A 24,259-nucleotide genomic window follows, 5' to 3' on the forward strand; every position below is an offset into this window, starting at 1 on the left:
GCAATCACTTCTACAATGGGCTATACGACGATCAGAGGGCTATTTTGGATGCTGCAGCCAATGGCCGATTTGCTGAGAATTTGGGAGCAAACAAGGGGTGGAAGATCATTGACGATTTGGCCACTCACAAGGCTGAATATGGGAATTCAAGAGGAAACCAGAGGAGAGCTACTGAATCTTCCTCTGTTGCTGCGCTTGAGGCTCTTACTGTGAGGTTTGATAAATATGAACTAGGGGGAGCTTCAAAAGGAGGGATGTACCATGTCAATCTTTGTTTCGACGGTCCTTTCGTGCATGAAAGGTGCGGAGCTGAGGGACATGTTTCGAAGAATTGTCCTAGTCCCTTCGAGTCTTGTGCTGCCTTTCAACATTATAGGCAGACAAACACCTACTATGAGCCAACCCATCCAAACTTGAGTTGGAGAAGCCAAAACGTACTGAATCCAACTCAACCTCCACCGCAGCAACAATCTTATGTACCTCCTCATCAAAAGCAACAACAATATCGAAACCTCCCTATGTCTTTGCAGCAAAGAACAATCGCAGAATTCTGAATTTTCCGAGCTGAAGAACTTGTTGTTGAAGGAGTCCCAAGCAAGAGAGGCCGGGATGAAGTTACTAGAGAGCCAAATTGCTCAATCAAGGCTAGCAAAAGCAACACTCGAGCTCCCGGACACTTGCCGACCCAAACTGACCAAAAGGAGACCTTAAATGCCATCACTTTGAGGAGCGGGTCCACCCTTGAGGGTCCTGCCATGGTCGAGGACGCTGTTGAAAAAGATGAGCCGGGAACAAGTCAAAAGAAAGCTTCAACGAATAAATCAAAGAAACAGCCGTCTACCAGGTATATCAGTCGATCGACTGATATACCTAGTCGATCGACTGAATCACGGGTTACAGGAGCTTCTGGAATTGTACATCTCAGTCGATCGACTGAGGACAGTGGTCGATCGACTGAGATCGCTGCTGATGCTGAGGAATTTCGTCCTTTAATGCCAAGTAATCTGCGAGACCACTTGTTCCGGGGTTCGACAGTCCCGAAGACTTTAGGACAAGACCCGAGTGCTGATGGGTCAGTCCCGGCTCCGAAGTTCGATCCAATGACGGTTAATGGTTCTCATTTGGACGGTCTGAGGAAGGGTCAAGCTTCAACAAGGAAAAGGTGGCGGACTTTCAGCCTAAGTCCACAGATGCCAGCACGCGCGAATTGGAGGAGAGGGCTAAGGTACTTCTTACAGCCCCGTATCCGGAGAGACTCGTGCCAACGAAGGAACAGGTATCTATCAGCAAATTTGAAAAAGTTATTCGTAGTCTGAATGTACAAGTCCCCTTCCTTGAGTTAGTAAACCAAGTACCCGCTTATACTAAATTTATGAAACAATTGTTGTCCAAAAAGCGGTCACTTGAAACGGTGCACACTGTCGCACTTACTAAGGAGTCTTGCTCTTATCTGTCTCACAGTGCGCCCCCTAAGTTAGAAGACCCGGGCAGTTTTTCTGTTCCTTGCAACATAGGTACCTTCTAAATTGAGAAGGCATTATGTGATTTAGGGGCCAGTATAAGCGTCATGCCCTTGAATCTAGCTAGGAAGCTTAAGTTGACCAGGTTTCTTTATCCACGTACATGACAGATTCGATGGTCGACCGATCTGCGGTCGAGCCTATAGGAGTCCTAGAGGACATACCCGTCCAAATAGGGAAGTTTTTCTTCCCTGTTGACTTTTTTGTCCTTGACATGCCTGAGGACGCCCTTATACCGATCATTCTAGGTAGGCCGTTTCTGCACACTGCTGGTGCAGTTATTGACGTAGGCTCTGGAACTTTGACCTTCAAAGTTGGGAAACATTCTATCATTTTTGCCCAACCTGCTAAAAAGAAGGACCCCATGTGGCCTGTTACTTGTAATACGGTTTCTGAAAAGAAATTGTACTTTGTGCTCCCTGAATTACCTGTCTCTATTACTACTCCTGTGCTAACCCCTCCGCCCCAGATTTGGAGCAATAAGGAGGAAAAACTTGTTGTTTCAGACACTGCAGGATCTGGTTTGGGGAAGGAAGAGCTGCAGGTCACTCTAGCTGCGACAAAGCCTATCATTCAAAGAGGCGGTCTTGGATGCTTAAGCTATGGGACTGACGAGGAAGTTGAGGATGAGCCGACCAAAGTGAGAAGGTCCGATTTGGATTCTGACGAGTCCGAGGAAGTCCATGATTGGGGAGATGACGAGGAAGTTGATCCGTTGAGCTCTCAGACTGTTGAAGCTAAGAAGGGTGCAGCTGATAAGATGAGCACCATTGAGGCTACCTCGAGTAGCCAGAAGCCGACGAAGTGGGCCATACCTTGGCCTTTCTTGATCAAATACTAGTTGATCAAAAGCTTTACAAAAATTTTATTGCTTTCGAACTATTTTTTATTGCTTTTGTGTGGCGAGACTTCGCATTTTATTTCGCTTGCTTAGGATTTTTATGCACTTTAGACTTTATTCTGGGTTTTGCGCAATTTTGGGCGCGTATTATTGTGCACTTGCAGGTATTTAGAGCTTGTTAGCTCAAATCATTGAGCAATTACGAAGAAATTTGAGGTTGCAAAGAAGTGTTTTGATCGATCGACCGTGGTTCCAGTGGTCGATCGACTGATCTGCATGGTTCCAGGCGACACTGTTCATGTTTACCTGGTCGATCGACTGGGTTAAGTGGTCGATCGACCGCTGCTGCTGCTGTACTTATTCACGACCTCTCCCCTGCTGTGTTTGGTCGATATGCGGACTTAAGGGAGTTTTCTACTCCGCTTTCTTTTCCGTCCAATTATTTATTTCTTCTAATTTTCTCATTTGTGCACATATTTACCGCTTCAAAATTGTTTTCTCAGTCTTATACGTGGTAATTTTTGTCTTTCAGGTACTTGTTAGTAGCACTGCTGGCTGCTGAAACCTCCTAGCTCACGCTGGTTTGGGGAGGTTTCCTTTGCTGCGCTTAAAGTCTTGTGAGTTCCATATCTTTCCTTTATGTCTTGCTTATTTATTTTCTCGCAAATTCCCATTTCTCTTTTCTTCATTACATGATTTTGCACAATGGGGACATTGTGCGATTTGGTTTGGGGAAGGGTTTTGCGTCGCACTTCATTTGCTTGCATTCACGTTTACATTCTGTTTTGCATTGTTTATCTTATTTCATATATACACAAAATTCAAAAAAATTGAAAAATTTCAAAAATTTCCACGAAATGCACGTCTATTTTAGCATATAGGTCGAGTCGGAACGATAGTATTTCAAGGATGATATTGCATTTTGCACCTGTTTTGCCAAAGCCTTGCTAATTAACATGTTATTAGTAGAATCGTATAAATGCATACCTACGAGTTTTCGTTAATTATTTGCTGGACTTGAGACTTGACTTTGAAAATTGGCAACCTACATCATATTTCTGAGTTTTAGAGCCTATAACTGGTGACATTCATGACCGGTTTATCTAGGAATGTGAGTAGTACTCCTTATGAGACATGTTTCCTTAATTTGCATAATTATGAATTTGATCTTCTTAATACCTGTATGCATTCGGTTTGTGGTTTGTTGACACATGTGGTAGAGGTTTCCCTTTTTCATTTTACCCATAAGCCCCACACTGCCAAAAATATCCTTTTTGTCCTATTTACTACATCCTACACATAGCCTGCCTTTGTCAAGCTAGTAGCCTAGTTTTTGGGATTATTACTCGTTTTTGGTAGCATTTGCTCATGTTTGAGATGTTGTTGGGAAAATGAAAAAAGGAGGAAAGAGAAAAACAAAAGAAAAAAAATGATTCGAAAAAGAAAGAAAAAAGAGGTTCTGTACTGTTCAAATGGGTCGATCGACTGCCAAATATGGTCGATCGACTGAAGATCCGAGAAAAAAATCGATTCGCATGATTTAATCCTTATCTTTTGGCGATTTTTGCTCCCATATTTCATTTATATCCTATGGGGAGTTTATTGATTTGTTAGTTTGGAGATTTGTGAGTTTTGTGCTTGCTATAGCACCGTTTCGATTGGTTATGAGTAAGGAGTTGGATATTGTCACATGGTTCTGTTACGGTACTAGCTTGATCACCTGTACCTCCACTTTTCCATAATGTTTTGCCCCTTCTTACCCATACCTCACATATCCCATATATACCTCGGCATGTGTCATTGGTCATCTATTGGTTGGAATGCATATGTACGGTCATAGAGATCATTTTCATATTTTATTGCTGGCATGTCTTCATAGGTCGTAGTTAGGTGAGAGTCACTACAAAATTAATTCTTTCTATCCTCTTTATATCCACCTGTGCTTATTGAGTGATTTGAGCGACCCGCGAGAGTCCAATTTGATAAGTCTCCATAGTTAACGGTTCGGCATATTTTTAACGACTGTATAATTCGTTTGCATGATTCACATTACTAATTGATTGTTGGTTATGCATTAAATTGGTTTAGGCTTTACAGTTGACAATTCGCTCTGAGATTGAACTCGTTCCATTAGGTCATTAGATCGAGTCTAGTTCTTGCTTGGGGACAAGCAAGGGTTTGGTTTGGGGAAGTTTGATGCGTGTCTTTTATATGATGTTTTATATCCCATTTTACACGCATTTCAGAGCTCATTCGTGTAGTTTATGCTGCATTTCTCCCTATTTCCGTCTACTTCCGTGTTTTGTACATTATTGCAGAAATGTGAAGAATTCAACGGGAAAATCAAGCTAAATCCGTCCCCGAGTATCCTGCATTGCAAATGACGTAAAGGAATCACTTAAGGAACGAGCTTGGTGCGCAATCCAAGGCCCAAAAGACAATTCCACGAGAATATAGGAGTCATGTAGCAGCTTATTCAGTCGATCGACCACTCCCATAAGTCGATCGACCAATGTTCGGGTTCCAGAAGCCACTGTTCATTGCTATTCAGTCGATCGACCAGTCCAATCAGTCGATCGACCAGTCCAATCAGTCGATCGACCAGGCTGCTATTCCAGACGAGAATTAAAAGACCGTGAATCTTGAAGCCCAAAGTTATGCTAGGTTTATTAGGAAATAAGAAGTTACGTTAATTGCTATATAACGTAACCTAGAAACATTCAATCATCATCAAGTTTTTACCTAAGTTTTATTATCAGTTTTACATTAAGTTTACATACGGTTTTAGGAAGAATTAGGGTTTGGAATATTGTAAGCATTGGAATTTTCGCTCTTGTTCTTAATCATTCTTCTGCTGTTCTCGGTATTCTTCTGCCCTATTTCAATTCATCTGTTTCGTTATTAGATTAGAATTGCTAGTAGCTTCCCGAAACCATCTTTATTGTTGCATGTTAATTGTTTACCTTATCACTTTAGTTATGAATTCAATTCTTTTACGCCCTAGTATTATTGTTGTCATCACTTTCAGCATGAGTAGCTAAATAGTTTGTGCTAGGATGTAGGCGAATTGTAGCATAGGCGGCAATAGATTATACACGGCCTGAACCCGCGTGTTGGTCGATCGACCACCTTACCCGGTCGATCGACTGACCTCGTGAGCTTTGTTTCGACTTAATTGATTTTAATGTTGTATTTAACGAATCGAATGCATGCGACCAGTTAGATACCCTTTCGTGACTGACCCAATAGATCGAAAGATAGGGAAGGTTGTTAGACCATCAATTGAATCGACTAAACTGTGCTAAGATCGAAAGATAGGTATAGTTTAGACCATTAGTCACTTTTCAGGACGAGAGTCAGTTTTAGTGATATTAGGGACCTATAGCGAGATCGAAAGATGCTATTTGTAAGAGTGGACCGAGAGGACCTCTTTATTTCCCGCCTCACCTGTGTTGACTCAGACCGACTTAGTTTGCTGCCGCCGAAGCTATAATGAACCGACCATCCTAGTACCCCTTCTTTATCTGTTAAATCTCTCTTTTTAGTTTATTGTCTTTATTCACTCTTAGTATAGACCAATTCAAATCAACCCCCACAATTGTTACCTTAGACTTTCATTAGACAGCTAGAAATTACGTCTGCCTCCTTGTGGTTCGACCCTGTTACCACTAGCCTAGGTTAGTTTTAATAGGAATTATAAATTTTATTTTTGGTACTCACAACGACGGGTATCAGCCATATTTCGTTTTTTCCTAAATTTCACGGGCACGCATTTCGAGGCGATATCGACATTTTCGTCATTTTAGCACACTTATACATTTCTTTTTATTTTTCTTTTTTGGGGAATCATCTCACCAATTTAATTTAATTTATTCATTTTTTCCAAACTTATACATTTCTTTTTTTCTTTTTCTTTTTGGGGAATCATTTCACTCCCATCCCACATTAACCTTCAAACTTATATGTTTCTATTTTTTTCTTTTGTAGGGGTTAACCCGCCCTACCATCCGGTCATTTCCGGCAAAATTTTTGCATTTTCGAGTCATTGTTTTGCGCTAATTTAGGCCATGTGTACAAATATATGTTCTTTGTGATTTCTGTGTAAATTTTGGCAGCATGACGGCGTAAACCATCATCTACCAAACCTGTTCAAAGCTAACCTGCAGGTACAAACAAAGCAACCCAACAGCAAAGGCACTCAGGCCATCACATATACAATCAAGAGGGGATATGTACACCAAACTGGGGGCTCGAGCCCCAAAACAAAGTCCGAATGTCCAAAATGTAGGTCCTAAAAATGTACAAAATATACAAAATACAGCCGAAAACAAAAAGCAAACAATCAAGCTACTGCTGGCCGCCGTCTAGCTCAGCAACTCTCGCCTCGAGAGCAGCAACCTCGGCGTCACGAACCTCGAGCTCCCTCAGCCGGCGAGCTGTCTCCTCCCGAGACTGGGCTAGTTCTCGCTCCAGCTCACGCTCCCTCTGCAAACAACAAGAATTGGCTCATGTCAATCATTTCAAACCCAAGGAAAATTCGAAAATGAAGTAAACGGAAGGTTCATACCTGACGTCCTCGGCCGCCAGCAAGTGCCTCGACGGCAGTAGCCCGCAGCCGGTTGGCTACCCTCCACAAAGCCACAAACCGGGATGGCGCAACCTACATTTCAAAAGAAGAGATTCTTAACGATTGGACAAACTCAAGCAAATGTGTTCTTACACAAAATTATACAAGTTAGGAGACTTACCCTTCGAATCAGATGCTGCCACTCGTCCAAGCCAGCATCTGTCACCGCCACGTCAAAGCCACGTAGCTCGGAGATCGTCGTCCTCCCGGTCGCGTTAGTGTACTCGAGGGTTTCGGGGTACTCTGGGGGCTTGATGCCCGCCGCCTCGACTTCCTGTAAAGTCAAATGATTTCTATTTAAGCCGATGATCATTCATCGTGTTTTCAAAATAATCAAAAGTAAAGTAAATAATCACCACGACCGGCCAGTATGCCAACCTCCCGTAGAGGAACGCCGAGTAGTCCTCGCCCGGAAGAAGGAGGGCGTCACCACCAACACCTGCCAAGTCAGCCTCCCTCTCAGCCTCGGAAGGCTCCCTGAACATCGTCCTAGGAGGATCGATGGGAACCGTCAAGACATCCCGAGAGCACTAACGAGCCAAGCGCTCACCCAAGTACCACACAGGACCCATCGATGTCTTCAGCAGCAACCGTCTTGAGCTCTTAGGTCGAAGGACCTCAGCCACAAAGGAAGGAGCGCCAGCGTACTCCACCCAAGGCCCGGGCACCCACTGCGAAAAGCAAACAAGAAGTCATTCTTATGATCAGTTCTGAAAAAGGTAATGAAGAAACGAACAAAGGTGAAGTAATCACGTCGTCCAACTGAAGAGCGTTCACCTCCCGTCGACAGACGTCGTGGAAGGAATGCCGAGTCCTCGTACGACATATCACCCAATCCCTCACAACGGGATAGGCCTTCTCCACCGGCTCCGTCCTCTTGGGCGCGAGGCTCGGAAAGTAGGAGTACACCCATGCCTGTAAAGCAAGATAATCAATAACGATCTTTCGTGATTTGACAAAAAAAGGAAATGATCTTTCATAAAATGAAATGAAGGTTCATACCTCCAACAGCAGTCCAGGGCCGACGGCGGCAGGAGAAGTCGCTTTCTCCATCAACTCCGGACGAACCATGGCCCTCATGAAGCGGATGAGGACCGCAAAACTAGCAATGACCCAGTCCCAACGGCCTAGGGAGCTCAGGTCAGAAAGAAAGGGAAGGAGCTTCGTCGACAGCCTCTCCCCCTTGTCTCCGAGGTAGATCGAAGACAAGAACCACCAGAGCCACAAACGGACTCTCTGCTCCGCAGTGCAGGGAGGAGGAGCCATCTCCCTCCCCTCGATCACCACCGACGCCGGGGTCTTCCCCGCAAAGTAGTCCCGAACGTAAGAACTAGGCACCAAACCGGGTACCGTAGCAGCCTTCGGCGCCAAGTTCCAGCCGATCAACCTCCTCGCCTCGGCCGAGTCTACTCTCATGGAAGTCTCCGGCCACTCCACCACCTCAGTCCCACACGGCAGACCAGAAATCATGCCTTAATCCTCCAACGTGACCCCCACCTCACCAAAAGGCATGTGAAAGGTGGACGTCGTGTCCCAGAACCGATCCAAGAAAGCTCGGACGAGACTGAGGTTAGCCTGAATCTTCCTCTTCGCGATATCCCTTCAAGCCTGCACTAAGGCGCCAAATGCTCCCCGCTCGATCATGGCTCGCTCCTCCGCCGACAGCCTCTCGTAGCACCCCATCGCCGTCGTGTAGCCCGAGAATGATTTGATGTTCCCCGCCTTCTATGTTGGTTTGAAACAAAAGCTATCTTTAGTTTGAATGAAAAGGAATGACAAATGGAAATGAAAAAAGATGAGTGAAGAGTGATGAATTCGATTTACCAAGCTCTTCACCGTCCTGTAGGACAGGTGACCCTCCGTAGCCCAAAGCAGGTGCCTACTGTCCCAGGTCTCAGCCCACGCACGTGCTCCCCTCAGCTGGCGACCACCCCGTCCAACGTTGGCCCGTCTCGGGGCCTCCTCCTCCTCCTCAGGAACCTTCTCCTCATGGACCTCGTCCTCAGCAACCTCAGCAGCCGTCACCGCAGCGGTGAAAGCCTCCTCCAACACCTCCTCAAGCATCTGAGAAGGGTTAAGAGCGGTGTCCACATCCATGGGATCCCTCCCAGATATAGAAGCCTCGTCACCTGCAAAATTAAAGAGAATTTAGGCCGCGTCAAATGACGACAAGCCTTAATTAGGGGATTTTTGAGTTTTCGGAGCTCCGAAATCGCTCTTTTCTCGCCATCCTTGGCCATTTTCCCACAAACCCGACCGCTCATATGGTAATTTGGGTCAAGTCAAGCCTAGTCATGGGTTCGAGTCGGAATTTCGACAACATTTCGTTATAATGGCGATTATGCCCTAGAAAAGTGTCCTGAAAAAGCCGTCACAAATCAAAATTCCGAGATGGTAGGATGTTTACCCATAATACAAGGATTCCAAATACCAAGTTTTGTCACAAATGGGCAATCCTAAGGCTATTTTCGAAGCGATTTACGGTTTAGCTGAGAGACCGTCACAATTTCACTCAAATGCTCAAAACTCAAATGAAAATTCGAAACAAATACATGGTTATGATCCTTATACTACCAATTAGCCATTTACAAGGTCAATTTTGCAAGGCAAAATAATTTGGGGAAAAAGCCCCAAAATTTTGACATTTTATGGTTGGAAACCCTAATTTTGTCGGTCCAATTTGATCTATTATAGAAGATTAATGCAAAAATAATACACATACCTCGATTAGTCGTGGCAAATACAAGCTTTTGGATCAAATTTCGACGGAAATGGTTGGAATTTGAGAGAGAAATTTAGAGAATTGTATTTCGAAATAATGAAATAAACCCCTCTGTTTCATCGGGTTTTTACGCAGGATTGACACGCCCAGGAAAAGACGCAGCAGGTGCTGCGCCTATTCCAAGGGACGCAGCTCTTGTTGCGCCTCTTCCTCAGTTTCCCTCCATATGAATTTTCGAAGATTCGTTATAAGTTCGTTATTTTGTGGGCCCATCTTTGGTGTGCCTTGTCCTCGATGCCATATCACATATTTGGTCCGTTTGACGTTTATTCTTTGCCCGGATCCGTATTTCCAAGCCAACAGCAAACTGTTGCCATGTTTTTGCCAAGGCCTTGCTTGTCAGCACGAGCGTTTCTTCTTTGACAGGTGTTTCGACACGCTTTTATTATGTTCCCCCAGCGAGAGTACACGGATAGACATTCCCTCTCGAGACATGGAGATCAGTTCCCGATTATGTTCCCCCAGCAAGATTTCACGGATAGACATTCCCTCTCGAGACATGAAGATCAACATCGACCCCAAGCTCTTCTGAAGTTTGTTTGAAGCCGACCCAAGCAGATTTCTCCGAGCAGTTCCTGACTACGTCCTGCTGTCTTCTCCCAATATCGCGTTTTGTTTCCCCTGGAGTTTTGAAGAATTTCAGGTATGGTTTCTTCTTATGGTTGGCGAGCCTCCTTACGTAGTCTAATGGACTTTAAATGACCCTCCCCGATAGTCGACAGACTCTAAAATGTTCCCGACGACAGGTCCTTGGTTCAGACCCCTTGAACCGCCTCGCGTCGCCATAGTCGTCAGGTTGTAATCTTCGATTGACCTGATGGCTATACTTTAACTTTCGCCTTGTCCAAGCCTCAGTCAAAGTGGGGGCTCTGTAGATACCTCATTTCTGCACCTCCCGCAAACCACCCGGTGATGATTGGGCCGCATGTTTGGTACGCGGAACGATTTGTGACAGTTCGTAAGATTATTGTCAAGTGATCGCTCAAACACTTGTGTCTACCTCTTAACTGACATCTACGCGCCGATACGGTCGTTTTGGCAGTAATTAGAGTACATTTACCGTCTTCATTTTCTGATAACCGTTAAAATGACGAGTCAGAATGTTCTGGAATGTTCCGGATATTTCTATTCCATATTTTGCAATCTTTTAATCTTTGGTAAAATATCTCCCGTAATATTCACACAAAATATTAAGGAAACGAGATTAATCCGTTATTCCATAATCAAAACACGGAAATCTTTCTCTTGCAGGAGGAAACCACTAAGGAAAGGACGCAGCAAGTGCTGCGCCTCTTCCAAGAGACGCAGTGCCTGCTGCGCCTCTTCCCTAGTCCTTTTCTGCGTATTTTTCGTATCTTTTTATATCATTTCGAGATTCACTTCCATAGTTTCTCCGAAAAACCCTACTTCCGTCGTGTGATTAGTATAAATAGAGACCTTCGGTCTCACATATTTCTCACGCGAGTGTCCGCCCTTCTCTTCTCCCTTTGCATTCTAGACCACGTTCTTACTTTTTGGCGTCTACGTGCTTGAACATTCGACCATGTAAGCTCGGATCCTTCTGAGTACCAGCCTCGTTTTACATGACCGACCAATTTGACCAACTCCACAATCAATCAACTTTAATCAATGTTGTTCGTTTTCCTCCTAGAGGGCACTTTCGTCGTACATTCGAGTCGAGCATCACTAAACGTTAACTTAGTTCATCTCGTTTCGTCAAACATGTAAGTCTGAGGGTGTAAATCCTATTTTATTTATTGTTCTTTATTTATTGTAATCATAATGTAAGGTTTATGTCGAAAGTATTCTTAAAACCGATTTGTAAAACCATGTTTTAAAACCTTTTTTTTTACGAATTATCAGAAGACAGACGTCGAGAAAGGACGCAACAACTGTTGCGCCTCTTCGTGAGGCTGCCGCAGTTCCTGCTTCCTTTCTTCTTCCTTCGTCTTTTGTCAATTCGTTTCTTTTATTTTCTTTCGTTTGTTCTTCGATTCTTTGATATAACGATTTAAACATAGTAATTTAACATATTATTCATCATCATTAGTATTGAATCCGTCATTAAATTGTTGGAAATCTATATCTCATTTTTAACATATTCATATATGTTCTAATTAATTTAGTCATAAAAATAATTACTAAATCTTATGCATGCAAACTAAAATAAAAGAAGATAAGAAAACATTTTCTCACCATAAGAATTTCGGTCAAATGGGCACCAACAAGATCTCCTTCTTGTTAGTTCTTGAGCTTTCCAATATTGGATGAACATACATGACCACAAAGTAGAAGCCCTCCAATTAGTAGCACCCAAGACAATCCCTTAATCCCACAAACTAATATGTACTAGATATTTGTAATGTGGTTTACCTTAAAGTCTATTACTAATACTCATATACTACTTCTAGTATTATTAGTGTATGATTTAAACAAATTAGATTCATCAAACTTGATTTTGTGATGAACAAGAGAGAGAAACGAGTTTTTATCAAAACATGAGAGAATGATGAAAATTATGAAGAAAAATCCTCTACACACTACACCAAAAACCGGTTGGTGTGTGTATATGGATCAATTTCTCTTTTTCTTTTTGTCTTCACAAGACAAATTGGTGTAAGGCTTTTGCATGGTCAAATCACTATCAAGTGTCATAGACAAAAGAATAAGACAAATGAACAAGACAAAATTTCCAAGCATGCCCACCTAATTTTCGGTTTCTATATTGTAATATGGAGTCCATTTTATTTTTGTCAATTGTACAATTGTATGTCATGTGACATGTGACATGTCTTATGTCATGTTTTAATTTAAAATGCATATTTAACAAATTAAATATCATTTACAAATTAAATAAATCATTTTTAACAAATTGACTAGTAATATAAAATTACTTTCTCATAAAATGGTCATTTAATTACTAGTTAGTATAATTCACAACCTCTTGAAATTATAACTGACTTATCATTCTCATCTCGCGTGTTTCGCAAACACCGATTAATTTTAGTAATATAACTTCTTAAATTACTAAATAAAATCTTATTTAATCACATTAGAATAAGATGTCATTTTCTCTCTTATGATAATAATTTGTTCAATTTTAAGGAATTAATTATTCTGTATCGGTATACAATTAATTAACCTTTTTCAATTAAGGGAATCGTCCTTTAGGTGTGACCTCAAGGGATCAACTGGTCACCACCGTCGCACGACAGTAATGTCAAACTCTAGCCAGCCAATCATTACCGATATGTGTGGACCAGTTGACTATATATATTATGTATCATCCCTTCCGTATTCTTGTAATGAGATTTAATAATGATATTTAAATCATGTGATCGCACTATTGTTGAGGACACATTTCCCAACAATCTCCCACTTGTCCTCGACAAGTGTGCGTCACCAATTCTCTTGTCCTATTACTATCTACCACTCAATGCAAGGTGTCTTTCGGGTCGTACTTGCAAGTGATCATATCGAGAGTGGTTTCCTCGATCTGGAGAATAACTGATTGACCGGAATTTATTCACCATGGATACCTTCCGAGCGTGGCCACGCATTTCCAGTTCATTACTCCTCGAGTGGCCCTGAGATATTGTTTTAACCCTGACAAAGGGGTGGACAATTCCTATCGCACTTATTCCCTTCGACTAGCCACAGCCATCATAACCCAAAATATGCCCATTTGACCCCATTTACGAAGGTCGTAGTAACACAAATCAAAGTTAATCTTAAACTGTGCCATATTAGGTGAACAGTCTTTAGTCAAAAGAATCGACTCATTAGAATACTATAGTAGCTCTCGCCACGACCAGGCTTTATAAATTTGCCAGAACTCTATAAGCGGTCACTGCCCGACAAAGTGTTCCTAACAGTCTGCCTATGTGATCGACTAGTCATCTCACATGACTCTATGGCACTTGAACTTGCCATCAATCGCATCACACTCTAGTCACTTCGAGACGTCACCTCATGTAAGTGACTATGGGCGAATACAATGCTAATCCGTGTTCACTTTAACGGGGTTCAATTGTCTTTACAACCCGTTTGGATGTAACAAAGTATAATAAAAGAGTTTTAAAATAAAACTCGAACGACAAATGCGATTATCACATATGAATAGTCAATGCCTGATTACTATTTCATGTTCTATAATCTAATTTGATCTTGTATGTAGTTGTTCATTTCAATTCAATTGAAATGACATGATTCATCATGTTTGGCCTATGAGAAGGCTTTGGTTAGTAGGTTTTATCAATTTCTTGTACCTTTCTTAACCTTACTACATCCTCGTTTTCCTTTGTAATGTATACATTTGCATTACAAAACTTTCTGAGTACGTGTCGAGATCCAATCAAGACATAGGTCCTCTAGCCTTAAATAGCTCCCACTGTTTTCACAGTGTGCGGGACTCATCCTTCTTGCACATCTCATGATTGCAAGTGTACTCAATTTCCGTTATAAATATCTCTCATTGTTCTTTATTGCCTAGAACGATTCTAGAAAATCTATTTCTTAAATAACATAGCCACAATGGTATCTTAACCATCCTAATGTGTTTTGATTATGGTTTTGTCGGAAACCATGCGCAATCTCAATTGTCAATTGTCACTTGTGTAACACCCTTACACAAAATTGCATCATAAACACTTTGCTTTTCTTCCTTAATGCTTCTGCAAGCACTTAAGGGTAATCTTTATGGCTTACTTGGTAAAGATTATTTAAATTCGATTTTGAAAACAATTCATCATACTCAAAGTATATGAAGTGTTATACATCATTACTTATTTAATTGATCCTAGCAATGAAGCAAATGGAATCAATCAAATATGTTCAATTTAATTGAACTAGTCATGAATCTTATCAACATAAGACTTCTTATTGACGCTAACATCATGTAGATTTATCTTCATAAATCTGGATATTAAAGATGTATTATATTAATCCAAAAGTCTTAAATCATTCTCAATGATCAATATGTCATCCACATATCGGACTAAATAAAATTCCGTAACTCCCACTAAACTCCATGTATAAACACAACTTCTTGACTTATCGAGAAAAGTTTTATAACATGATCAAAACATTGATCCCAACTCATTGATGTCCTACTTAAGATTCTCTCTTAAGTTTCACATTATCTTAGGATTGCAAGAATCTACTAAACTCAAGACATGTATTGAATACATTCCTTCTTTTGAAGAAGTGGGTTTTAGATTCACATGCTGTATGCGTATCCTCATAATGAAACACAATCCCTAAGAAGATCCAAATATACTTAAGCATTTCAATTAGTGAAAAACCCTTTGCAACCAATCAAACTTTGAAATCTGTCTTTATTAGTGCAAAACCCTTTGTCACTAATCAAGCCTTTTATTTCGGATTTTCATGGCTCTAAGCCTTGTATTGAGTTGTGACTTAAACACTCTTATGTAAGTCATATGTTCATTACTTTCTAGAAGTAATCAACTTGAATCAAACAATTTCTTTTGTAAGTTATAAGCTCTTTACTTTCTTAAAAGTAGCATGAATTCATCATTTTTAACAAGTGACGAATTTAACCTCCTAGGTTTTGAAGAAACAATGTCTTACACAAAACGTCTCATGTAGCCAAGAAAGACCAGTTTCTTGCGACATAACATTCTCTGTGGCATTCTTTGTGGCTATTGAATAATTTCTCCCACTCTGTCTTCTAAAAATAAACTTGTATTTTAGAAAGACAGCTTCACGAGCCACAAACCCGTCGTACTCGTGATAATTGATAGGGAAAAATGAGCATTTGTTTCTTTGTGAAAACTTACAACCAAGGTACCCTACCAAATCATATCTCATATGATCCGTTTTAGATTTAGTGGAAAAATAATTTAGACAAAATGATAAAATCCCCAAAAGTGATCAAGTAACTCAAAGTAACTTGATTGAAGTCCAAACCATATCGAATAGCGTTTGAATTCTTATCCAATCACACATTATCCCATAATGCGTGCTAAGAGAGATTAATTTGTGATATTAAATCACCTTTTATTTGGCTTATATCAAAGTCTTCTTTTTGATAATCCCATCACGACTAAATCGTGATTCTTTGAACACTTTGAAATTCTTCAAAGATTTCTCTATTTACCTTATTAAGTGAACATTTTAGCGTCAACTTAAATTGTTGGTAAAAGAATATGATCAACATATTTTGGATCGATGATTTACAACCTCGATCTCCTTTTCAACCAAAAGGCACGAGACATCTTGCTTTGAATACAAGATACGCATATACCATTAACAATCTAATGGTTTCAAGAGTACTCGATAACTCTTTGCGTTAATCATTCCAGAATTTAAGGTTTAATCTTGGGTTACCAATTTGAGTCTTGTATCATCTTCATGATATATCATTCTAGTTTGGTTTAGAATATTATCACCTTGATAATGGGCTAGCCATACATCAAATCATGGTGTATAGGGTCACAAAAGTGAAACCTCTTTTGTATCTTAACAAGTTTATATTCTTATTTAGAGTTTATGCACTTAATAGTCACAATTAAGTACAACTTTAAATCCAAAAACTAGATTGAGTACACAATTACTCTATCTCTCGACATTATTGTTGCTAGTCGTCATATTCTAATCATCCTATGTATCAAGTACAATGATGAAAACCTCCATTGGTTTCTAATATTGACGAAGTAGTACTAGCAAAATTTATGTTAATCATATAAACATTTAAAGAAGAAGATCTTATTAGATGTCCCACAACTAATTTGTTGATTCTTCAATAATTTGGGGTAGTTTCCTCTCTAGTGTCTAACATTTAAGACAATGGAAACTTTATCGGTCGGGATTGATAGGTTTAGTATCGTCATTCTCAACAACTTTACCTTTAACATTACCTTGTATCAATTCCATTATAATTTTTACTTCTTGAACCTCGTCCTCATCTTAACGGTTTAAGAGAATGCTCCCACTCATTTCAATGAGTCTTTGCTTTGAGAAGCAAAATTGAATTCATGAATATTACTCTTCATTTGTTCGTTTTAGTCTTAAAACTTTCATTGAAGTGGTTGCGTTATTTTGGTCAATTTTGATTTCCAACAAATCTAGTTACCAAAACAATTTATCGCTTCAAGGTACTTAATTCAATTAAGTATATGAATAACAATCCATTGTAAGTAGATGTGTTAGTCAAGAATCAAAAACTTGTTTGATAATGAATAACTTATATCTATACTCTTTACAAGAGATCCTTAGCAATGGTTCATTTGAGGTTTTAGAAGCAAAATTCAAATTTGTCTTAAGTTACGATGTTTTAATGGAGTTTTGAATCAAAATGATATCGTATATGAATTGTGGTAAAGAAATAGAACAAAATAATAACGGAATAGTGGAAAACTTAACATTTATCGTTTTATTGATACTTGTAAATAACAAGTAAAGCATTTACATAGTGACCTCTACCTAACTATGATAAATGATTCCAAGATCTAAATTCATATTAACTTGGGCACGGTAGGGCCGATTCATCCCTTATCAATATAACTCGGTGGATTAACTCATTAATCGATTCTACTTTTAGAACTCTTGGTCGATAAAATTACTCTAATGTTTATCTATAGCCCGGAACACATGCGACTACGGTCACGAATACTTCCGTTGAGCTCAATCCAAATTTCGAATAAATGTGTCCATGATCCAAATCCACATCAACTTGGGCACGGTAGGGCCGATTCATCCCTTATCAACATGAATTCGGTGGATAGACATTTATCACCCACTTTCCCTACGTAACAAGTTTATTACCCCGGTAGGGCCGAGTGTACTCCCTCGCGAAATAGGTTTTCATGGTTTCTACTTTTTGGTAAGGCTATGTCTCAATTGATTGTTTTAGCGAGAGATCATGTCAATTTATTATCTATCACGTTTTAAGTGAACTAAAGCTGTGAACTACGATAATTGTAATTGACACGGTCGATAAACTCGATAAATAGATAATGCATGTTTTAGTTATGGCGATTTAGCGATGCATGCAACATATAAATAAAATGCAAAGCATAAAAATAAATCCTAGTATGGCCTTCCTAAAATAGAAAATCTAATTAACTATTACATATTCGAAAACCAACTCCATTGGTCCCTTGAACTTCGGTTGAGACACGTATCTCGAGGTGTCTTTATGTATCGTCTTCCTTGAGTGACACCGTCTTCAAGGAACTCCGGAATAAATAAATTACATAACAAATTACATAATTTCCTATTATACATTTGTAATTAAAATGAAATAAATCTATTAAATTACAAAACGGTGATACGAGATCACAATAAAAAATTACAACCGAATCGATATTCCCATACATTTCGGGTAATACCAATTAAAAACTAAGGCCATACTAAGTAAAAATTACATAAAATAAAATTACATAAAATAAAATTATGACAATCATAAAGAAAATGCAGCATTATAATATGTATGAACATGCTCAATTTTATGCTAAATCGCCTTTAAGGAGCCAATATCGTATATTACACGGTTTTTACGGATTTGCGTGATTCAACGTTTTTATAATCACAAAAATTACATAAATTCATATTTATGCACAAGTTAATTACCCTAACCTCTTAGGACTCAAAATTAGTATTCACTAATTATTTGACCATAATTAACTATTATTTCTTAAAATTGTTCATTAGAGGACTCAAAATTACAATAAAATGCTATAAACTTCAAATAAATCACAAAAATTTCAAATAAATTCAAAATTTGAAATTTAAACTCATGAAAATTCTGGAAAAATACCATGACACTCATAATGTTCAAAAACTTAGGTTAAAAATTTCGAAAGTTATCGGGAAAAACAATGTTGCGGTTAATCGAATTTATCAATTAAAATCATTAAAACATGAGAAAAATTATATTCATCAACTTTTCAATTTTAGATCTGAAAAAGATAATAAAATGCAACATATGACGTTTTTCCTTAGTCATGAAGTATATTTTAGCAATTATTCACTAATTAAGTCACTATATATGCTATTTTTCATCAAAAATCCATAAATCATGCATAAAGACTTCATTATAGCCAATTATTTTACAGACATCTTGTAAAATTGCATGTGACAACATACTAAATTTCTATGACCAGATTCGAAATTTATATCATATTAACCTATTTTTCATTTAAATCCGATTTTTATCATGAAAAATCCATTTTTCGAGCATAAGAACTCCAAAAATTATGAAAATTTCCAGATCAACTAAAAAATATATATGTGAAAACATATCCAAAAACCACTGGAAAATTCGAAGTTTAGCTAATTTTCGTCCAAAAATGACATTTTTATCATAAAAATCACATTTTAATGCCAATATTATATAAAATGAACAATAAAATCCATAAATTAACCAAAATATCCTAAATACATTTTAGGATCAGAAACTTTAACATGCAAAAATTAATTTCGTGATATATCATAATAACACAAATTTACAAGTTTTATTTGTTAATCGTATAACTCGGAAAAACTATAACCGATTTGCATGCAAACAACCTTGTGCTCATGATACCGCTTGTTAGAAATCTATATCTCATTTTTAACATATTCATATATGTTCTAATTAATTTAGTCATAAAATTAATTACTAAATCTTATGCATGCAAACTAAAATAAAAGAAGATAAGAAAACATTTTCTCACCATAAGAATTTCGGTCAAATGGGCACCAACAAGATCTCCTTCTTGTTAGTTCTTGAGCTTTCCAATATTGGATGAACATACATGACCTCAAAGTAGAAGCCCTCCAATTAGTAGCACCCAAGACAATCCCTTAATCCCACAAACTAATATGTACTAGATATTTGTAATGTGGTTTACCTTAAAATCTATTACTAAGACTCATATACTACTTCTAGTATTATTAGTGTATGATTTAAACAAATTAGATTCATCAAACTTGATTTTGTGATGAACAAGAGACAGAAAGGAGTTTTTATCAAAACATGAGAGAATGATGAAAATTATGAAGAAAAATCCTCTACACACTACACCAAAAACCGGTTGGTGTGTGTATATGGATCAATTTCTCTTTTTCTTTTTGTCTTCACAAGACAAATTGGTGTAAGGCTTTTGCATGGTCAAGTCACTATTAAGTGTCATAGACAAAAGAATAAGACAAATGAACAAGACAAAATTTCCAAGCATGCCCACCTAATTTTCGGTTTCTATGTTGTAATATGGAGTCCATTTTATTTTTGTCAATTGTACAATTGTATGTCATGTGACATGTGACATGTCTTATGCCATATTTTAATTTAAAATGCATATTTAACAAATTAAATATCATTTACAAATTAAATAAATCATATTTAACAAATTGACTAGTAATATAAAATTACTTTCTCATAAAATGGTCATTTAATTACTAGTTAGTATAATTCACAACCTCTTGAAATTATAACTGACTTATCATTCTCATCTCGCGTGTTTCGCAAACACCGATTAATTTTAGTAATATAACTTCTTAAATTACTAAATAAAATCTTATTTAATCACATTAGAATAAGATGTCATTTTCTCTCTTATGATAATAATTTGTTCAATTTTAAGGAATTAATTATTCTGTATCGGTATACAATTAATTAACCTTTTTCAATTAAGGGAATCGTCCTTTAGGTGTGACCTCAAGGGATCAACTGGTCACCACCGTCGCACGACAGTAATGTCAAACTCTAACCAGCCAATCATTACCGATATGTGTGGACCAGTTGACTATATATATTATGTATCATCCCTTCCGTATTCTTGTAATGAGATTTAATAATGATATTTAAATCATGTGATCGCACTATTGTTGAGGACACATTTCCCAACATAAATCCCGACTTAAATCCTTTATAACCAATATTTGAGGGTTTTCGTCATTAAAGTCAATCCGGGTTTTAGAGATTCGATTCATTAATATTGAGTCTCTGGAATTCAATCTTTGATATATTCCCATCTGTTATTTATCATATCCATCATTTATTCATCATTAACAACTTGCTTAACCTAATTAATTCATTAGTTAACCTTTTAATATTGTAATTAACTCGTATTGTTTAATTCCATCCATGTTCATGCTTTGTCACTCCAATCATATGTAAATAATATGTTAATAACTTTCATCCGAGTCAATTATTCATAATCGATCATTAAAATCACCAACGAATATTAACAATTTGCAATTCCGCTTCACAAACAATCGAGCCGAGGAACGACGCGGCAAGAATCGCTGCGCTCTTCCAAGGGACGCAGCTCTACTGCGCCTGTTCCTGGTTGATTTCTGTCTCTGAACTCCCGTTTTGCCTTGACCTAGTTTATTAATTACGTATTAAATAACTATTAATCGTATTATCACCCTAATTCCAGTTCGTTAATTTATTTATTTATTCTTTCTCAAATTATCCGTTTTAAAAGTATTTTCGACATAAATCATTAATCCGATGTAATTATTGTATTTTTCGTTATTGTAATTTTCATTATTGTATTTCTTTTATTATTGCTTGTATGTTTTCACATGTAATCGATTTAAATCTCTACTTCGACCCACTTGTATGATAAATTATGTGTTAACCGACTTAGTTAATTCTCACATGTTAGGATTAAAACGTTGGATGTTGCATTGCATGCATATAAGTTGACAATACATCGAGTCTAGACGATTTTCCCTAATCATTAGTAGAGGCCGCTATCGAGGTGGGCGGGATTAGGTATTCGATCAAAAGAGCTTACTAATACGTACCCTCACCCCTTACTCCAGATCTCTGTGAACATCCGTGTTCATTGGCATCTACGAGAGTCATTCTAGACATACAATGCTAAAGGTGACGAGTGCTTAGTGTTCATGTCATTACTTTGTGTCTTGACATGACAGGAGGTATTCGAACGGTTTCCAATTTTCCACAATAAATTGGTGGCAACTCCACAAATGCAAATAAACCAAAGAGTGAAAAACTTGCTTCGCTTTTCGCCCCCGTGGGCCCGCGTCCACACAGATGGAACATCACCCTGAAAAAATCAGCACCCAGGACTACAAAGTCTAACGGGCAAGCTGAGTCTAGCAACAAAATTATCATGGATAATCTGAGGAGGAGGTTACAGGAGTTAGGAGGAAAGTGGGCAGATGAATTGCCACCAGTGTTATGGTCAGATAGAACGACGCTAAAGATAGCAACAGGCCAAACACCCTTCAGCCCGGTGTTTGGTGCGGAAGCAGTCATTCCCTCAGAAGTTCTGGTTCCCACCCACAAGTATGGATGTATGACAGAGGAGCTAAACAATACTGAGATGGTCAGGAGCCTGGACACAGTAGACGAGCTGCAAGCAAGCGCAAAGATATGTCTAACTGCCTACAAGCAGTCAGTGGCCAAGAGCTACAACAAGAATGTGAAAGTCAGGCTCCTGGAGGTTGGAGACCTGGTTCTCCGTGAAGTGTTTCAGAACACTAAAAATCGAAAGCCAGGCAAATTCGCCTACAAATGGGAAGGACCATACTAGGTAGAAGGAGTTGTTGGTCATGGTGTATACAGACTGATGACTATGGACGGTTAAATCATACAACGCCCATGGAACATATTTCACCTGAAGAGATATTACTTTTAATAATAAGTAGATTTTAGCCTACAGAGTAATGTACTATGAAAAGCCAAATTATTTTAAAATAAAAAGAAAAAATCTGGTAGTAGGTATACTACCAATTTCGTGTCCTTTTCTGATACCTCTGTTACTTTCAATTTTCAAATAACTATTGGAGTGGTGTGGTCTGACAGCTTCCTGGGACCACAGTTGCTCTTTTACCCCATGAGATGGCGTCAGGTACTTCACATCACCCCGATAGGCTTTTCTGCTTTCAGGCTTCTCTAAGTGCATTACTTTGGATCCTAATGTCTATGGTACGTTGAAAGTTTATCTAGCAGGACTATCAACTGCCAACGCGGGGTGACAAGGCACATGGCACTCCAACATGCCTAACCTACTTTCTCCACTAGAAGCACCCTCACCTGGCGGACTGTGGAACATACGAAAGGGAGCCTGGTTGACAGCTAAAACGCTTACCCAGCTACCCCTGATACCACCCCTTGGACGTAGCTCGCACTAATCGCAATTAATCAGGGCCCCAACATGCATTCACACATATATGGAACGTAGGGATCTCTTCCGCTACCAGAATCCTGCAGCGTCCCATTGGTCCTAGAATGACGATAAACTTGCCTAAATTACGCCCCTGTTGGCTCTAAAAATGATGAACACACCTTGCGTCATGAATAAGGTTAAGTAGTCAAAATTGCGGCATACGCCTAAATCAGTCATCAGACTGACACGGCAGCTGGCTGAGTCTAAATCAGCCTTCTCAGGCTGACACGACTGGTCTAAATCAGCCTCTGAGGTTGACACGGCCACCCCTCCCTATGATGCGGCACATGCCTAAATCAGTCAGTAGACTGACACGACAGCTAGCTGAGTCTGAGTCAGCCTCCTCAGGATGACATTACTCGCCTAAATCAGCCAGCATGCTGACACGGCAACTACCTGAGCTAAGAGATCAAAATTTAGCACACAAAATGTAATTAGAACTTGCCAAACTAGGGCAAGGGTCATTCCAAAATCTGGCCAAAAGTACGGCCTCAAAGTTTAATCGCCACCATGGCGAGCTACCAAGAAAAGTGTTTAAAAATATTACAAGTCTGCCACCAAAGGGCCAGACTACCAAAAGTTCACTGATATAAAAAAAACTTCTTAATTTTCGGTCACATTAATGACCACCACATCCGGCATCTCTTCTGCCTCCTCCTGCTGACCATCTGTTTCAGGTACAGGACCAGCTTGCACACCCTCAGCTACCACATCTTCCTGAGCTCCATCAGCAGCAGCATCCTGGGGCAACCCAACATCCTCGACAGCAGCCTGCTCAGCCAGCGCATGAGAGTTCACATCGCCAACTTCAGGCATCAGGATGCTTAGGTCAGGTTGCACCGGGTACAGGGTCTCCAACTGCCTCTCTTCTTCTTCAATAACTTGCAGAGTTAGAGGCTCCTCAAGGGCAGCACCCATTTCGCTGATCTTTCCCCGCCAGGTAGCATAGGCAACAATGTTTAAGGCAAGGGTGATAAACTCACTGATCCTCTCCTCAAAGCGCTTCAAGGAGTCAGAGAATGTGGTGCAAACCTCCTGGGTGCGAGCCAGCTGATCAACTCCTTCCTTCACCTTCTTCTTTGTGCCAGCTAGATCTACCTTTAGCTTAGCCACCCGTCCCCTCAAATTAGCACACTGCTTCTTTAGATCAGCGACGGACCCAGTCAGCTCCCTGTTCTTGGCGCTAGTAGCTCGGCTTGTGGTCTGCACTATATTGATCATCTTCCTGTTATAGAGAGCAGACTGGAGGGCCTGGGGGCAAGGAAAGTCGAAGTTAGCTGGAATTGAAGATAAGAAACTTAGAACAGGTGGAAGACGAAGGATACTTACCATGAA

The 24,259-nt window shown here is 39.4% G+C and overlaps 1 protein-coding gene across 1 annotated transcript in view; it reads left to right on the forward strand.

Annotated features, from left to right (window-relative positions):
- The window catches only part of LOC141607888 (uncharacterized), a 36,241-nt gene extending 13,549 nt beyond the window's left edge, over positions 1-22,692 (forward strand). The window contains exons 2-3 of the mRNA XM_074427238.1: positions 21,985-22,183; positions 22,561-22,692. Coding sequence (XP_074283339.1) covers positions 21,985-22,183; positions 22,561-22,692 — 331 coding nt within the window. The remainder of the gene's footprint in view (positions 1-21,984; positions 22,184-22,560) is intronic.
- The last annotated feature ends 1,567 nt before the right edge of the window (positions 22,693-24,259 follow it).

This window comes from Silene latifolia, chromosome 10 (genome assembly GCF_048544455.1).
Source record: "Silene latifolia isolate original U9 population chromosome 10, ASM4854445v1, whole genome shotgun sequence".
NCBI classification, from domain to species: Eukaryota; Viridiplantae; Streptophyta; class Magnoliopsida; order Caryophyllales; family Caryophyllaceae; genus Silene; species Silene latifolia.